Source organism: Petromyzon marinus, chromosome 26 (genome assembly GCF_048934315.1).
Source record: "Petromyzon marinus isolate PM22_M1 ecotype Great Lakes invasive population chromosome 26, UKy_Petmar_22M1.pri1.0, whole genome shotgun sequence".
In the NCBI taxonomy this organism is placed as follows: Eukaryota; Metazoa; Chordata; class Hyperoartia; order Petromyzontiformes; family Petromyzontidae; genus Petromyzon; species Petromyzon marinus.
Window position 1 is genome coordinate 6,497,402 of NC_133692.1, and position 12,288 is coordinate 6,509,689.

Below are 12,288 nucleotides of genomic sequence, written 5' to 3' on the forward strand. Positions count from 1 at the left end.
CCACAGGTTAACTATACTGAACCACCACCACAGGTTAACTACATAACCGGGTCAGTCAGTGACCCTGCCTGACCCACGATACCGAGCTCAAGACCGAAACGACGACCGAAGATTGACGAGACGTAGCCGAGCGAGCTGATTCCACAATGCAACCGCGATTACTCTCCGACCATCCTTCTTATCCTCCCGAGCGTGGCCTCGCTCCGCCTCCAGCCACGCCCCCCCTCTGGATCTTTCCTGAAGGATCTGGGGTCAGTGTCACGTGTCCCTCAAGCCCCCTTTTTGGGCCCCCTTGCTACCCTGTGCCAGTCACGTGCCCTCTCAGGTTCACCCAAAGGTCACGTCCGCATGTGTCCTCTCTCTAACCGTCAACGGGACCATGTCCTCGAGAGTCCGCTTCCCTGCCCTACCTACGCCGGTGTCAGGGAGAGACCGAGACACCCAAATCCGGGCCTGTGACCCTAGATGGAGCCCGCGGCATAGTGACCCTATTACCGTCTCTACACACGCCTGAGACTACATAAGACACGGCGTCACGCGATAAATCCAACACAGAATTGACCAAGTATGGGCTTACGAGTCGCATTTGCTCACGTTCATCGCCCCGGGGTATTGGTGAACGTGGCTATACAATTGCACACGGACGGGGTTGGTGTTATCCCCGCGAACACGATGAGTCTATTGATAATATCGATTATAAATCGACTCTCATGTTCACAAGTCCGCACGTGTTTGCTCAACAGAACAGTCGACACGCCAGTCTCTCCACACATCCCATCAGCCGCATGGCCTTCTGGGTATCCGTAACTTATCAGCAGAGTTGAGTCAGGACGAGACAATCTCTGCACCGGTTTCAACATCCAGTGTCTCATCAGCACAGTTCAGTCAGTCCAAGAAAACAATTCTGGACCGGTTTTCACATCCAGTGTCTCAACAGCATAGTTCAGTCAGTCCAAACAAACAACTCTGGACCGGTTTCCAACAGTCTGTTAAGCCTAAACGGGGGATCTTTTTTGTTGTCTTTGTGGATAAATTTGAAGACCTGTACTTACACTGGGCAAACGTGATGGGGTGCGCCTTACTTTCCAGGGCCTCTTATAACCGGAAGAACAGGTAACTCCCAAGATCGCGAGATATGGCGGTGATTTCTCGAGTCCTTCATTCAGCAGTGGATAGATGATGGCTGATGATGATGATGATAATGACGTGCTCTGAGCGGTGACGCACACCGGTAACCGATGATCGTTTTGGAGGCAAGGGTTGGTGGATCACGGAGAGATTTCCGAAAGTGCTCAGCTCCCCCGAGCTGGTAACTGGCCAGTGGATGAAGGTGTGGGGGGTAAGCGGGTTCGTGAATCAGTCCGTGCGGAGTGGGTTCTAGTCCCGGTTGCTACGGATTCCTCGCACGCGAAGCCAAACTCCCGATTGCAGGAACGGAATTGGCCAAACATCTCAATGCGGCAGGACCCTCCTGAACAGAGACGCTCGAGGATGCTCAGTGAAGCGTTCCTATGGTGGAATTGTGGCACAGTGGTTAGCGCAACTGCACTTTGAACATCTGCGACCTGAGCTCGATACCTGGCTACGGCGAATATCAGTGGCGAGTGATTTTTTTAATGGGCCTGCCCCCCCCCTCCCCCCCCCCCCACTAACTTCACCAATCTGCACTGAGACTAGCGTGGTGAAGTATGGTTAAGTAACCCCCATGACTAACAGGGTGAGGAAGCCTTCATCTAGCAATGGATCGATCATGGCTGTCCATGATAATGATGTTAGCTAGTACAGGGTTCATGTCACCCCTGCAACCACTAGAGGCGGTATCCTTAACCGCGATGGGGAAGACACGGAACGAATCCGTGATTCGAATTGCTCAGATAAGACAAACAAAAATCGAAGTGATTTTCTGCCGCGCAAGTGAGCATTGAGGCATTGGCTCTCTTGTCCAGATTACAGCCCTGAGCCATTGGTGGACATCCCACATTCCCATGGCGGGAGCGAGTCTATCCATAGGACAACCACAGTGTGCAGACTTCGCTGCAACGTGGTCCCAAATTGTATCGACCCCCCCCCCACCAACGTGGGCTGATGAATGAATCACAATCAGAATCTGTATGTAGACTGGAGGAATCCGATGAATCTATGAAACCTTTTTTTCCACAGATGTCCAGTCCGAGCGGGTCAGCAAGTTACAACAGCGAACAAAAAAAAAGAACACGATACGAGTACAAAACCCCCCCCCAGAAAACGGTAATTCAGTCGCTAAATGTAAATTAATAATCAACGCACTGAAGTCAACTTCCCCTCCGCCACCCTTGAGCGAGGCTGTCAACCTTCTGAACGGGAGGCGCTCCCCCTAACGCTCAGCGGTTTCGTCGGGATATGCGGTACAGTACGGAATATGAACTCCCATTAATCAGGGCGGCTGGGTCTGGGCAGGTTTAACGAAACTGGTTCTTCCTGTGCACGCTTAATGCTAGGGGTGGATGGGTGGGTGGATAAATGGGGGGGGCGGTTGAGCGATGGTAATGATTGAGCAATGTTAGGGAGTTGGGGGGGGGGCAAACGCGTGCTGTTGATGTAGGGTGGTGATGGGTGGTTTATGGGGTGATGCGGTTGTGAATCATTTGGATTCACGATACTATTTCTACGTCGTTCATTCGCATCATCAGCGTCGTCGTCGTAGTCATCGTCAGTCATGATCACGCCACTGCTGGATGAAGGCCTCTTCCGTGCCACGTCGGTCATTCGGGTTCTTTGACCATACTTCACCACGCCGGTCAGTGCGGATTGGTGAAAGGGGAGAGAAGGTAGGGGCGGCGGCGGCGTAGAATTCCCTAGGACCGGTTCCCAGATGCCCTCTCACGATTCTGCGATGCTACTATTCACCCAGCTCTCGCCTGTACACGAACTGATTTCATCGCTCCGTCTCCTTTGGGTGGAAGTCCCATCCTGTCCCTTAGCTGCCATTCCGTTATTATTCTAGACCGCCGACTCCCATCCATTCCATAGCCGTGACGCCCAAACCCACTTCTCATAACACTGTAGTTTGGATCATGTCTGTAAATTGCCCTGTGTTCTCTGAAATGCACGTGTTCCTCTTTCTGTCTCTCAATGCACTTCCGATACGTGCCATCCCAATTGCAATGTGTCAAGCACATCAGCACCGGGGAGACAAAAGGCAGGCCAGTGCATGGCATTAGCAAAAACAATTCAAGGAACGCGTTTAATTCTCATCTATCGCAAGTTGAAAAGTGCTGCGTGTTGCTGGCTGCTTGGCGCATTTGGGCCTCTGGGTCTGTGCTCAGGAGCAGTGATAGAAAGCAAGACGAATCAACATCCCCTCGAGTGCGCGTGTCGTTATGGCTTTCGAATGTGCTCGCTAACTGCACTTGTCCCCAATAACAATCGCAGGCAATACAGGGGGCCTTTGTCTTTGTTTTGGGGGGGGGGGTGTTTCGAGTCTCGTGGGGTGTCAGGCGTGGCAGTGCTGTTGATGTGGGGAGGGAGAAGGGTGACAGTTGTGAGTGTGTGTGCGTGTTTATGTGTGTGTGTGCGTGCTTGTGTGTGTGTGCGCTTGCTTGTGTGTGTGTGGGGAGCGGTAGTGTAGCGGTTAGCGCGCTGCGCTACAAACCCGGTGACCCGAACTCCATTCCCGCTAACGGCCAACACCCAGTGACAATTATCTGAACCGGTTATAGGCCTCCCCTAGGTCGACTCAGCCTCAAATGAGCTACCTGGTGCGGTGCGTAAAAACATCGCCACTGTGGAGACACAAAGGCGGCCGGGCGTGGTTGCTGGCCACCCACCCAACCTCGCGTGCCGTTCCGGCCTTCGTAAGTGCTCGCTGACAGCACTTGCCCCAACAGTCTGTGGCAGGCTTTACGGGGGATCTTTGTCTTTGCGTGAGTGTGTGATGGGGGAGGGGGAGGAGGAGGAAGAGGAAGAAGTGGGGTGGGGGGGAGGGATACGTGTGCGTGTGTGTGTGTGCGGTGGTAAAGGCGGTTTGGGGGGGGAAGGTAGAAGGGAGGGTGACTGTGGGGGTTAGTTTAGCAATGTGGAGAGTCGAATATCCAATGGGGAGAGCTGCTGGCTATGCATGCCCGTATAAGGAGGTATTTATGCAGCCTCCTAAGCCCGGTCGCCTCTTTAAAAGCGCGTGCGACACAAAGCCGCATCACCCAGCGCTCTCCCAACTCGATCCGCTTACACGGAACGCTACGCATCCTCATCCCGGTGAGACGTGAGATTTGAGCCGCTCCCTTCTCTCGAATGTCGAACTGCCTTGCGACTATCGTATTGCGTGTTTTCTTTTTTTTTTAATCATTCCAAGTCCGCTTGCTGCTATGTGTCGGATTATCTGGCCCGTCTCGGATTATCCGTCCCGAATTATCTGCGTGTCTTTCTCTCTGTTTGTCGGGTCGCAAACCTTTCTCCCCGGCTGGCTTTTCTCGGTCCGATTGTCTTGCCTGCCTGCTCGCCTGTCCTGAAATGATTTTTTTTCAATCTTTTTTTTCTCCCCCGAGATTGAATTGCGTCTGGTGTAATGTTATATTTCCGTCTAAAACGCCGTACGCATGCAATTGACGATGTTTGTTAAGATGAACGTTCTTAAACTCGCTCGATTTAATCGACGAAACCTTTCGTCTGGCTTCCTGCATTCTATAAATTATCGGGTGTTCTAATCGAGCCGAGTGCGTTCGAGAACGCGTCGCAAATGTATGCTGTATGCTGCTGTTGCTTATCCAACGACGAGTGATAATGGCAGCCCACAATGATGCGAACTCGTAAATCTGCCGAGATGTAACCGCTAAATCTTTCGATGCCGTTTGCGCAACTGCCGATGCAGTTGCTGCTGATGGCGATGATTGTGAAATTGACAAAAAAAATTGTGTTGCCACGATCGGTGTCCCGTGAAGGGCGCGCGCGCACATACACGCGCGCGCGCACAAGTCCCGGGCGGGCGCGTCCCGATTGGACGGATTCTGTGCGCAGTGCAGATGGCGCTGCCGAGCGGCGATTTACAATGCGAGTCACGTCTCGTGCCGGGTGCAGGAGCCTCGCTCGGTCGCTCCTTGCAGATGTGGGGCGGGGTGGGGGGCGCTGTCCCCCCCCACCACCACCACCACACGCCCCCAGCCAGCCTCGCCCTACTCTCCCTGCCCATCCCTAAACAGACATGCCCCCCACCAACCCCCCCCCCCCACATCTTTATTCCGGTAACCAATAGCCGGGACTTTGGCTCCAACCGGTTTTTTTTCCCCCCTTGGCAAATATTGATTTTGCTGTACGCCACCCTCCCTCGCCCTCTCCCAGTAACGGTGAATTCGTAAGCCCCGAAAGCGAGACGGATTATGATGGTGCTTGTGGTGAGACCGTGATGGCGGAACATTTCTTTATTTAAAAAAGGACGTGTCGACTAGTGGCCACGAAGATGAGGCTTGGAACGCAGATTTGCGGCGGTTGTTTGAGACGAAGGAGCAGACATTGCGACTTGCAATACGAATCTGGCAGAAGGAAGTGTAAAAGCGGGGGGTTTGGCAATGTCGGGATGTGGTGGTAATGATATCCGCTACCAAATTCGGCTGTTAATGGAACCAACAATTGTACGAACCTCGATCCAACCCGACGCCCCAGTTTCAGGGCGTTGTTCGTGGTTGTGCAATAATAAATATAAAATGTTTGGAATGGGTTTTGGGTTTAGTTCCACTAATGAGTTGCATAAGCTTTTTTTTTTTAGCCCTCTCTAGTCGTGGTGAGGTTGCGGGGTGGGTGGGTGGGGGTGTTCCTCTCCGACGTTTCGGGCGTGGCTGCTGACTCATTGTGCCCATACAAGGGCACATCGAGAGGCGCTGCGCTCCCATTGGCTCGCGGCTCGGTGACCGCGCCCCAAGCTGCTCGATACAAAAATTGAACCGCGTGACCACGTGGGAGGGTTTCTCCATTTTGTGCGTTTGCCTGTTCATTAGTGCCGGGGTGAAACATTATTAATCGATGTTTTAATTTAAAAGTATTTGGGGGATGGCGATGTTGTGGCGATGTTAGTGTTTCATAAATACTAAAAATGATCTATGCCGTGTAGACTTCGGAATTAGATAAATGGGTGACGTTTTGAACGGTGGCCCTTGATACGTCGAGAAGCCTAATTATATATGTAACAATCCCATTTTTACTGAACGAGAGTTATTTTAAATAGTTGGGTGAATTTGTGATATTAGTAAATGCTCTTTTCACCACGGGCCGTGGACGTTTATCGTGTCGTATAATTATATACGAGGGGGCTGATGATAATTCAAGCAATGGCGTTCCGCCGATTATCGGGTTCGATTATTCCACTCGTTTGGACAACACGTGAGGGTGGTGGGCGGGGCTTGGTGACGTCGCACCACTGGGCGTCGTCACCTGTAGGCGGTTTCCCGCCCTTGTCAAGGCGCCACGGGTTCGATTATTCGACTCGTTTGGAGAACACGTGAGGGTGGTGGGCGGGGCTTGGTGACGTCGCACCACTGGGCGTCACCTGTAGGCGGTTTCCCGCCCTTGTCAAGGCGCCACGGGTTCGATTATTCGACTCGTTTGGACAACACGTGAGGGTGGTGGGCGGGGCTTGGTGACGTAGCACCACTGGGCGTCACCTGTAGGCGGTTTCCCGCCCTTTTGACAAGGCGCCGCGGGCAATCGACTACGAATTTGGTCGACTTTTATTATTTTTCCGAAATAATTCCAGCTGTAAATTTTTATTTTATTCTTGCTCCCCGGTGTATGCACCAAATACGGCATGTGATCAACAACCTTTACACATTAATCGGTGATGTTACCTTCATAAAAAAGTAAATTATAAAATGACTGCCACTAAACCCCTTTTGCTCATAGCAGCAATGTGTGGTTAAAATACATTTAAAGTAGTGATTGCAACTTAATGGTTAGGTCGTCTAATTCCCGGGTATCATTCGTTAAGACCTTAATTGCTTCGGTGTACGGTGATTTAAACGGTGCCGTCTTTTAGTATGCAAATTTTGGCATGTAATTTTTATTTTTTTTAAACGTTTAGTTTAATCGGCATCGTGTGGCCGCTTGTACAAATACCGTCAGCGGCTTTTCCCATGTGGTTACAAACTACATCGGCAACATTTAGTTTATCCACAGGGACGAAAACTGCATAATAAAAAACAACATCCTTTACCTCCGTCGGATTAATCCGAATCTGGCGACCCGAGTTCGAATCTCACTCGCGGCCAGCATCGGTGACCGACTATCTCAGCAGATCCTGGGCCTCCCACTGGGTTGACTCGGCCTAAAATGAGGTGTACTGTACGTCATTAACTCGAGCAATGTGCCAACATCGCCAGTAGGCGGACGGGAAGTGATGCTGGCCAACTTCGCCCTCGTGTGCCGGCATTCATAGCTGCTCCCAAACAGGAACTTGCACCAAACAAGTCTTAAGTCTATACAGGGGATCCTTTGTGGGTGGGGGGGGTGGGGTTTGTGTTTGTTATCCATACATTTCCTAACGAATGCTTATCCCGTTTGTCCAATTGTGTTTGTGTCCACACAGATCTTTGTGGTTAGCACCGATCAGCCGGCACTATGATGGACGATGAGATCGCAGCGCTCGTGGTGGACAACGGCTCCGGCATGTGCAAGGCCGGCTTTGCCGGGGACGACGCGCCCCGTGCGGTCTTCCCGTCCATCGTGGGCCGACCCCGCCACCAGGTGAGGGACTCCTTTCCCCCCCCACCCACCCACCACAAATCTGGCCTGCTGGACTGCTGCTCCCTCGCCCAACCAGTCCACCCACTAAGTGCCCTCGCGCGCCCAGCCACACGCGTTTCTCTCGCCCATTCAACCATCCGCCCACACTGTCAAACTCGCACGATCTTAACGCTGAACCACCCCCGCCAGCCGGCACTCTCGGGCATGCGCACGCACGCACAGGCACTTTCAAGCCGCTCGTGCAGTCGCCCACACTTGCTCCCTGGCCCATCCACACGCGTGAATTTGTCCACCCGCTTGGCCCACGCACCACCCCCCACGCCCATGCGATGCGCCCACTCAGCCCCCGAGGACTTTCCTCTGCAATTTTGAAGGATGCCGGTTGGCCTGCAACATCTGCATCACTCAGGTTAAGCAGCTTCCTGCTGCACGTATTTGATTCTACTTTATCTTAAATCAACAAGGAAGTTCAACTTTTGTAGACCCGCCCCTTCCTCATGTCCCTCCCCATGCCCTTTAGACCTCTCCCTGGACAGGGTTTGGGTTGTGGGTCTACAGCAGTGGTAGCGGTGAGCAGAGCACATAGGGCTAGAGGGTAGGATGTCTTCAAAGACCACCAACCTCCACGTTAGAGCGGCAGTACAATAGCTATAATAAATTATTATCGCTCAATGCTCCACCCTCTGCAGAACGTCCCGGCATCACCATGCATCAATTCCAATTCCCCAGATACCCTCAAACGCTTACCAAATCCTCACCGTGTGCCTGCCGCGTTCTCCCTACAGGGCGTGATGGTCGGCATGGGCCAGAAGGACTCGTACGTGGGTGACGAGGCGCAGAGCAAGCGTGGCATCCTTACCCTCAAGTACCCCATCGAGCATGGCATCGTCACCAACTGGGACGACATGGAGAAGATCTGGCACCACACCTTCTACAACGAGCTGCGCGTTGCACCCGAGGAGCACCCGGTCCTGCTCACTGAGGCCCCCCTCAACCCCAAGGCCAACCGTGAAAAGATGACCCAGGTGAGCCCAGGGGAATTTTTGACTGGATTGACAGTGGTACCAGGTCTGCCCTGAGGTTCTTCCTGGTAGGCCCAGATGAAGAATGCAACGTGGCAAATGGCCAATTTTTTTTCATACGCCTACTTTTGGCAGAACCCGGGTCTCCCTTAGAATTGGCCGAGCGGCAATTATTATTTTTGTCTGCCACGAAAAGAATGCTGTGTAGGAACTACCCTGGCCTATGCGCTCCACTTGGAAGCTCCGGGTGTTCCCTGCTGCTGTTCTTTGTGGCCTCTAGGTGGATGCAGGCTTTGTGGGCAGTCCTGTGTAGAGCAACAATGCATTGTTGCACTGTGCTTCCATGCTCCTGCGTCGCCCTGCCGTCACCAACTCGCACTGAGCAGCGTGATGGAAGAGATGAACCCAAACATGGTTATGAGGAGGCCCTCATCCAGCAGATTGAGCAGGGGGCTGTGCGCAGACCCATCCGACTGATCATTGTTGTCTTTGTTCCTTCTCATTATTACCTCCTTGGGTCTCTGCAGATTCCAGGCTGACTGTGGCCTACCTTTCTACATTAAGGTTTCATTTTCCCCACTTTGATTTGCCTGCTGTTGATTGTTCAATGTTGTTTGCCTCCTTTGTTTGCCGTGTGCATCCATCTCCTTTTAACTTTACTCACGCCCTTCTCGTGTGCGTTTTGTCATTCTCTTGACTAACCTCGCGTGGACGGGACCTTGCTGTGAACAATTGCAACGTTTGTGCCTCCGATCTTGAGGGGGGTAAAAAAACGTTATGCATGGGTTTTGTAAATTGCTCAGTAATCTGATGTCATTTTTTTACTTTGTCACGTGTTTTCGGCTTTGGCCGGCTGTTGGCACTCGCAAAAACTTTAATCGCAGTCTTAAGTCCTTTTTTAGCACAAGGAACCAGCAGCCTATTAGTATTGATCATAATTTATTTACGACCCGAGGCTCTGCTGATGAGATGCATGTCGAAACCGGTCCAGAGTTTTGCTTGCTCCTGAATGCACACCCATGAAGCGGTATAAGAAAATACTTTTTAGATTTTTGTGACGAGATGGATATGTGAGGGGAGACGTATTTTCTGCTTTTTCCATCTTGTTCTCCACAAATGGCGCTTGATTTTGTTCACAACCACGCTAACAGGAGTTGTCTCGCCACCTGGTGGACATGGCTAGGCATTGCACTAAAAAAATCAACAGCATAGTCAGGAATTTACTTGTACGATATTTATCCAGGAAAGCCATGGAGTCATGTGACTTTATCAGACGAGTCCTACTGCGTTTGGGTTTTTTTTAATTTGAAGGTGTTTTTCGGCCAATCCGTGAGTTCGTACAACGTGGGAGGGAAACCTCGGGCAATCAACCTGCCTAGCGGAGGACCAAGCCGAACAGGACCTTGGGGGATTCGCTGACGCCGTTCAGTTTAATTGACCGTCGTAGTAGATTTGCGACCAAAAACTCGTACGTTGATCCTAGTGGTCAAGTTTTTTTGCGCATTCTAACAAATGGGTCTCCTCTCCCTCCCCCACAGATCATGTTCGAGACCTTCAACACCCCGGCCATGTACGTGGCCATCCAGGCCGTGCTGTCTCTGTACGCGTCCGGCCGCACCACCGGCATCGTGATGGACTCGGGCGATGGTGTTTCGCACACGGTGCCCATCTACGAGGGCTACGCGCTGCCCCACGCTATCATGCGCCTCGACCTGGCTGGCCGTGACCTCACCGACTACCTGATGAAGATCCTGACGGAGCGTGGCTACTCGTTCACCACGACGGCCGAGCGTGAGATCGTGCGCGACATCAAGGAGAAGCTCTGCTACGTGGCGCTCGACTTCGAGCAGGAGATGGCCACCGCCGCGTCGTCCTCGTCGCTTGAGAAGAGCTACGAGCTGCCCGACGGGCAGGTCATCACCATCGGCAACGAGCGCTTCCGCTGCCCCGAGGCTCTCTTCCAGCCATCCTTCCTCGGTGAGCTGGGCCTTTGGCCGGCAATGGATGGAGTTTGTGTCTGCCCACTAACCCTGCCCACCTCCCTTCCTATTGTTGGTCTCATCAGAGCTGTAGATTTTGATGCCTCCAGGCAAGGAAACCGATCTCAGACCCTAGAGCAGTTCCAACGTGACTCGGTATGGACCACATGAGGCTTTGCCTTTTTTTGCGCTGCGCTCTCGACTCAACCCTGCTTGCGTGTGTCCCCCTGTCTCTCGCCACACAGGCATGGAGTCGGCCGGCATCCACGAGACGACGTACAACTCGATCATGAAGTGCGACGTGGACATCCGCAAGGACCTGTACGCCAACACCGTGCTGTCCGGAGGCTCCACCATGTACCCTGGCATCGCCGACCGCATGCAGAAGGAGGTGACCGCCCTGGCGCCCCCGACGATGAAGATCAAGGTACTACCGATTCCATTCTGTGCACCGGGGGGGCCCAATGCCGATCGATCGCATGGCTCTGCTGCAGTATCACTCCATGTACTCGCCTGCACCTCCGTGCCCAGCTGGTCCCATAAGTGACGTTGTTGCCGTACCACCCTTGCGATGTGTAATACTGCAACCCTCCCCCGTTGCCATCTCATTTTCAGCGGTGGCGAGGATGCCAAATGTGCCGATTGGACCAATCACTAACCGCTGCTGTCCGCGGCCTTGCCGCTGTCTCTTTTTTTTTTCTCTCGCAGATCATCGCTCCCCCCGAGCGCAAGTACTCTGTGTGGATCGGAGGCTCGATCCTGGCGTCGCTGTCCACCTTCCAGCAGATGTGGATCAGCAAGCAGGAGTATGACGAGTCCGGGCCCTCCATCGTCCACCGCAAGTGCTTCTAGACAGGCACCGCCACAGCGGACCAAAGAGCCACCCATCCTGTTATCCCCCGCCGCCCCCCCCCCATCTCTCCAAACGCAACACCCCCCCCTCACCTGCTCCAACCCCCCCCCTCCCCCTTTGGCCCCCGGCACCCAATTTGACATTGTGACGGAAAAAAACTTTCTGCCGAAATGTTGTTTTTGCTTTTTAAAGTGGGGGGGGGGGGGGGGAAAGTGACAACCGCAGAGTTGGTGGCTGGCGGTTTGGCTGCCGTTTTGGGGGTTTTCGTCTCTGCCAAAAAATGTTACTGGAAACTGCTCATTCCACTGCCCCCACCCCACCGTATCCCCTCTACCCACTCCTGACAATGTCAGCAGATCGTGGTAGTCCAAATCAACTCGCTACTTTTTTTTAAATGTGGGCGGGGGGGTGTGTGCGTGTTAGGGAGGCCTGTTGTAGGTAGGGTTGCCACCTATTCTGGTTTAAAAACAAATCTTTACCAGGACCATTGATCCATTTTATGGGTTGGGGGTGAAGTGGGGTTGGTAGCAGTCCCCGGAACATTAAACGTCCAGGTTTGTTGGTTGCATTGCGTTGTTGGTTGCATTGCAACCAACAACGCAGCACTCTGTGACGACACATCCACGTGCAGCGTTGATGCGCTTATTATTCTTCCTCCCGTGGTGTACCCATCCTGGTTGGAACCCGGGAGGTGGCAACCCCAAGCGAGCGTGAGAGGAATGGCGAT

The 12,288-nt window shown here is 52.9% G+C and overlaps 1 protein-coding gene across 1 annotated transcript; it reads left to right on the forward strand.

The window, feature by feature from the left end:
• The first annotated feature begins 4,130 nt into the window (after nt 1-4,130).
• LOC116946217 (actin, cytoplasmic 2-like) lies at nt 4,131-11,768 on the forward strand. Its single transcript, XM_032961214.2, has 6 exons — nt 4,131-4,233; nt 7,550-7,707; nt 8,493-8,732; nt 10,268-10,706; nt 10,954-11,135; nt 11,417-11,768. The coding sequence occupies exons 2-6, from the start codon at nt 7,582-7,584 to the stop codon at nt 11,558-11,560; spliced, it is 1,131 nt and encodes a 376-aa protein (XP_032817105.1). The 5' UTR covers nt 4,131-4,233; nt 7,550-7,581; the 3' UTR covers nt 11,561-11,768.
• Nucleotides 11,769-12,288: the final 520 nt, after the last annotated feature.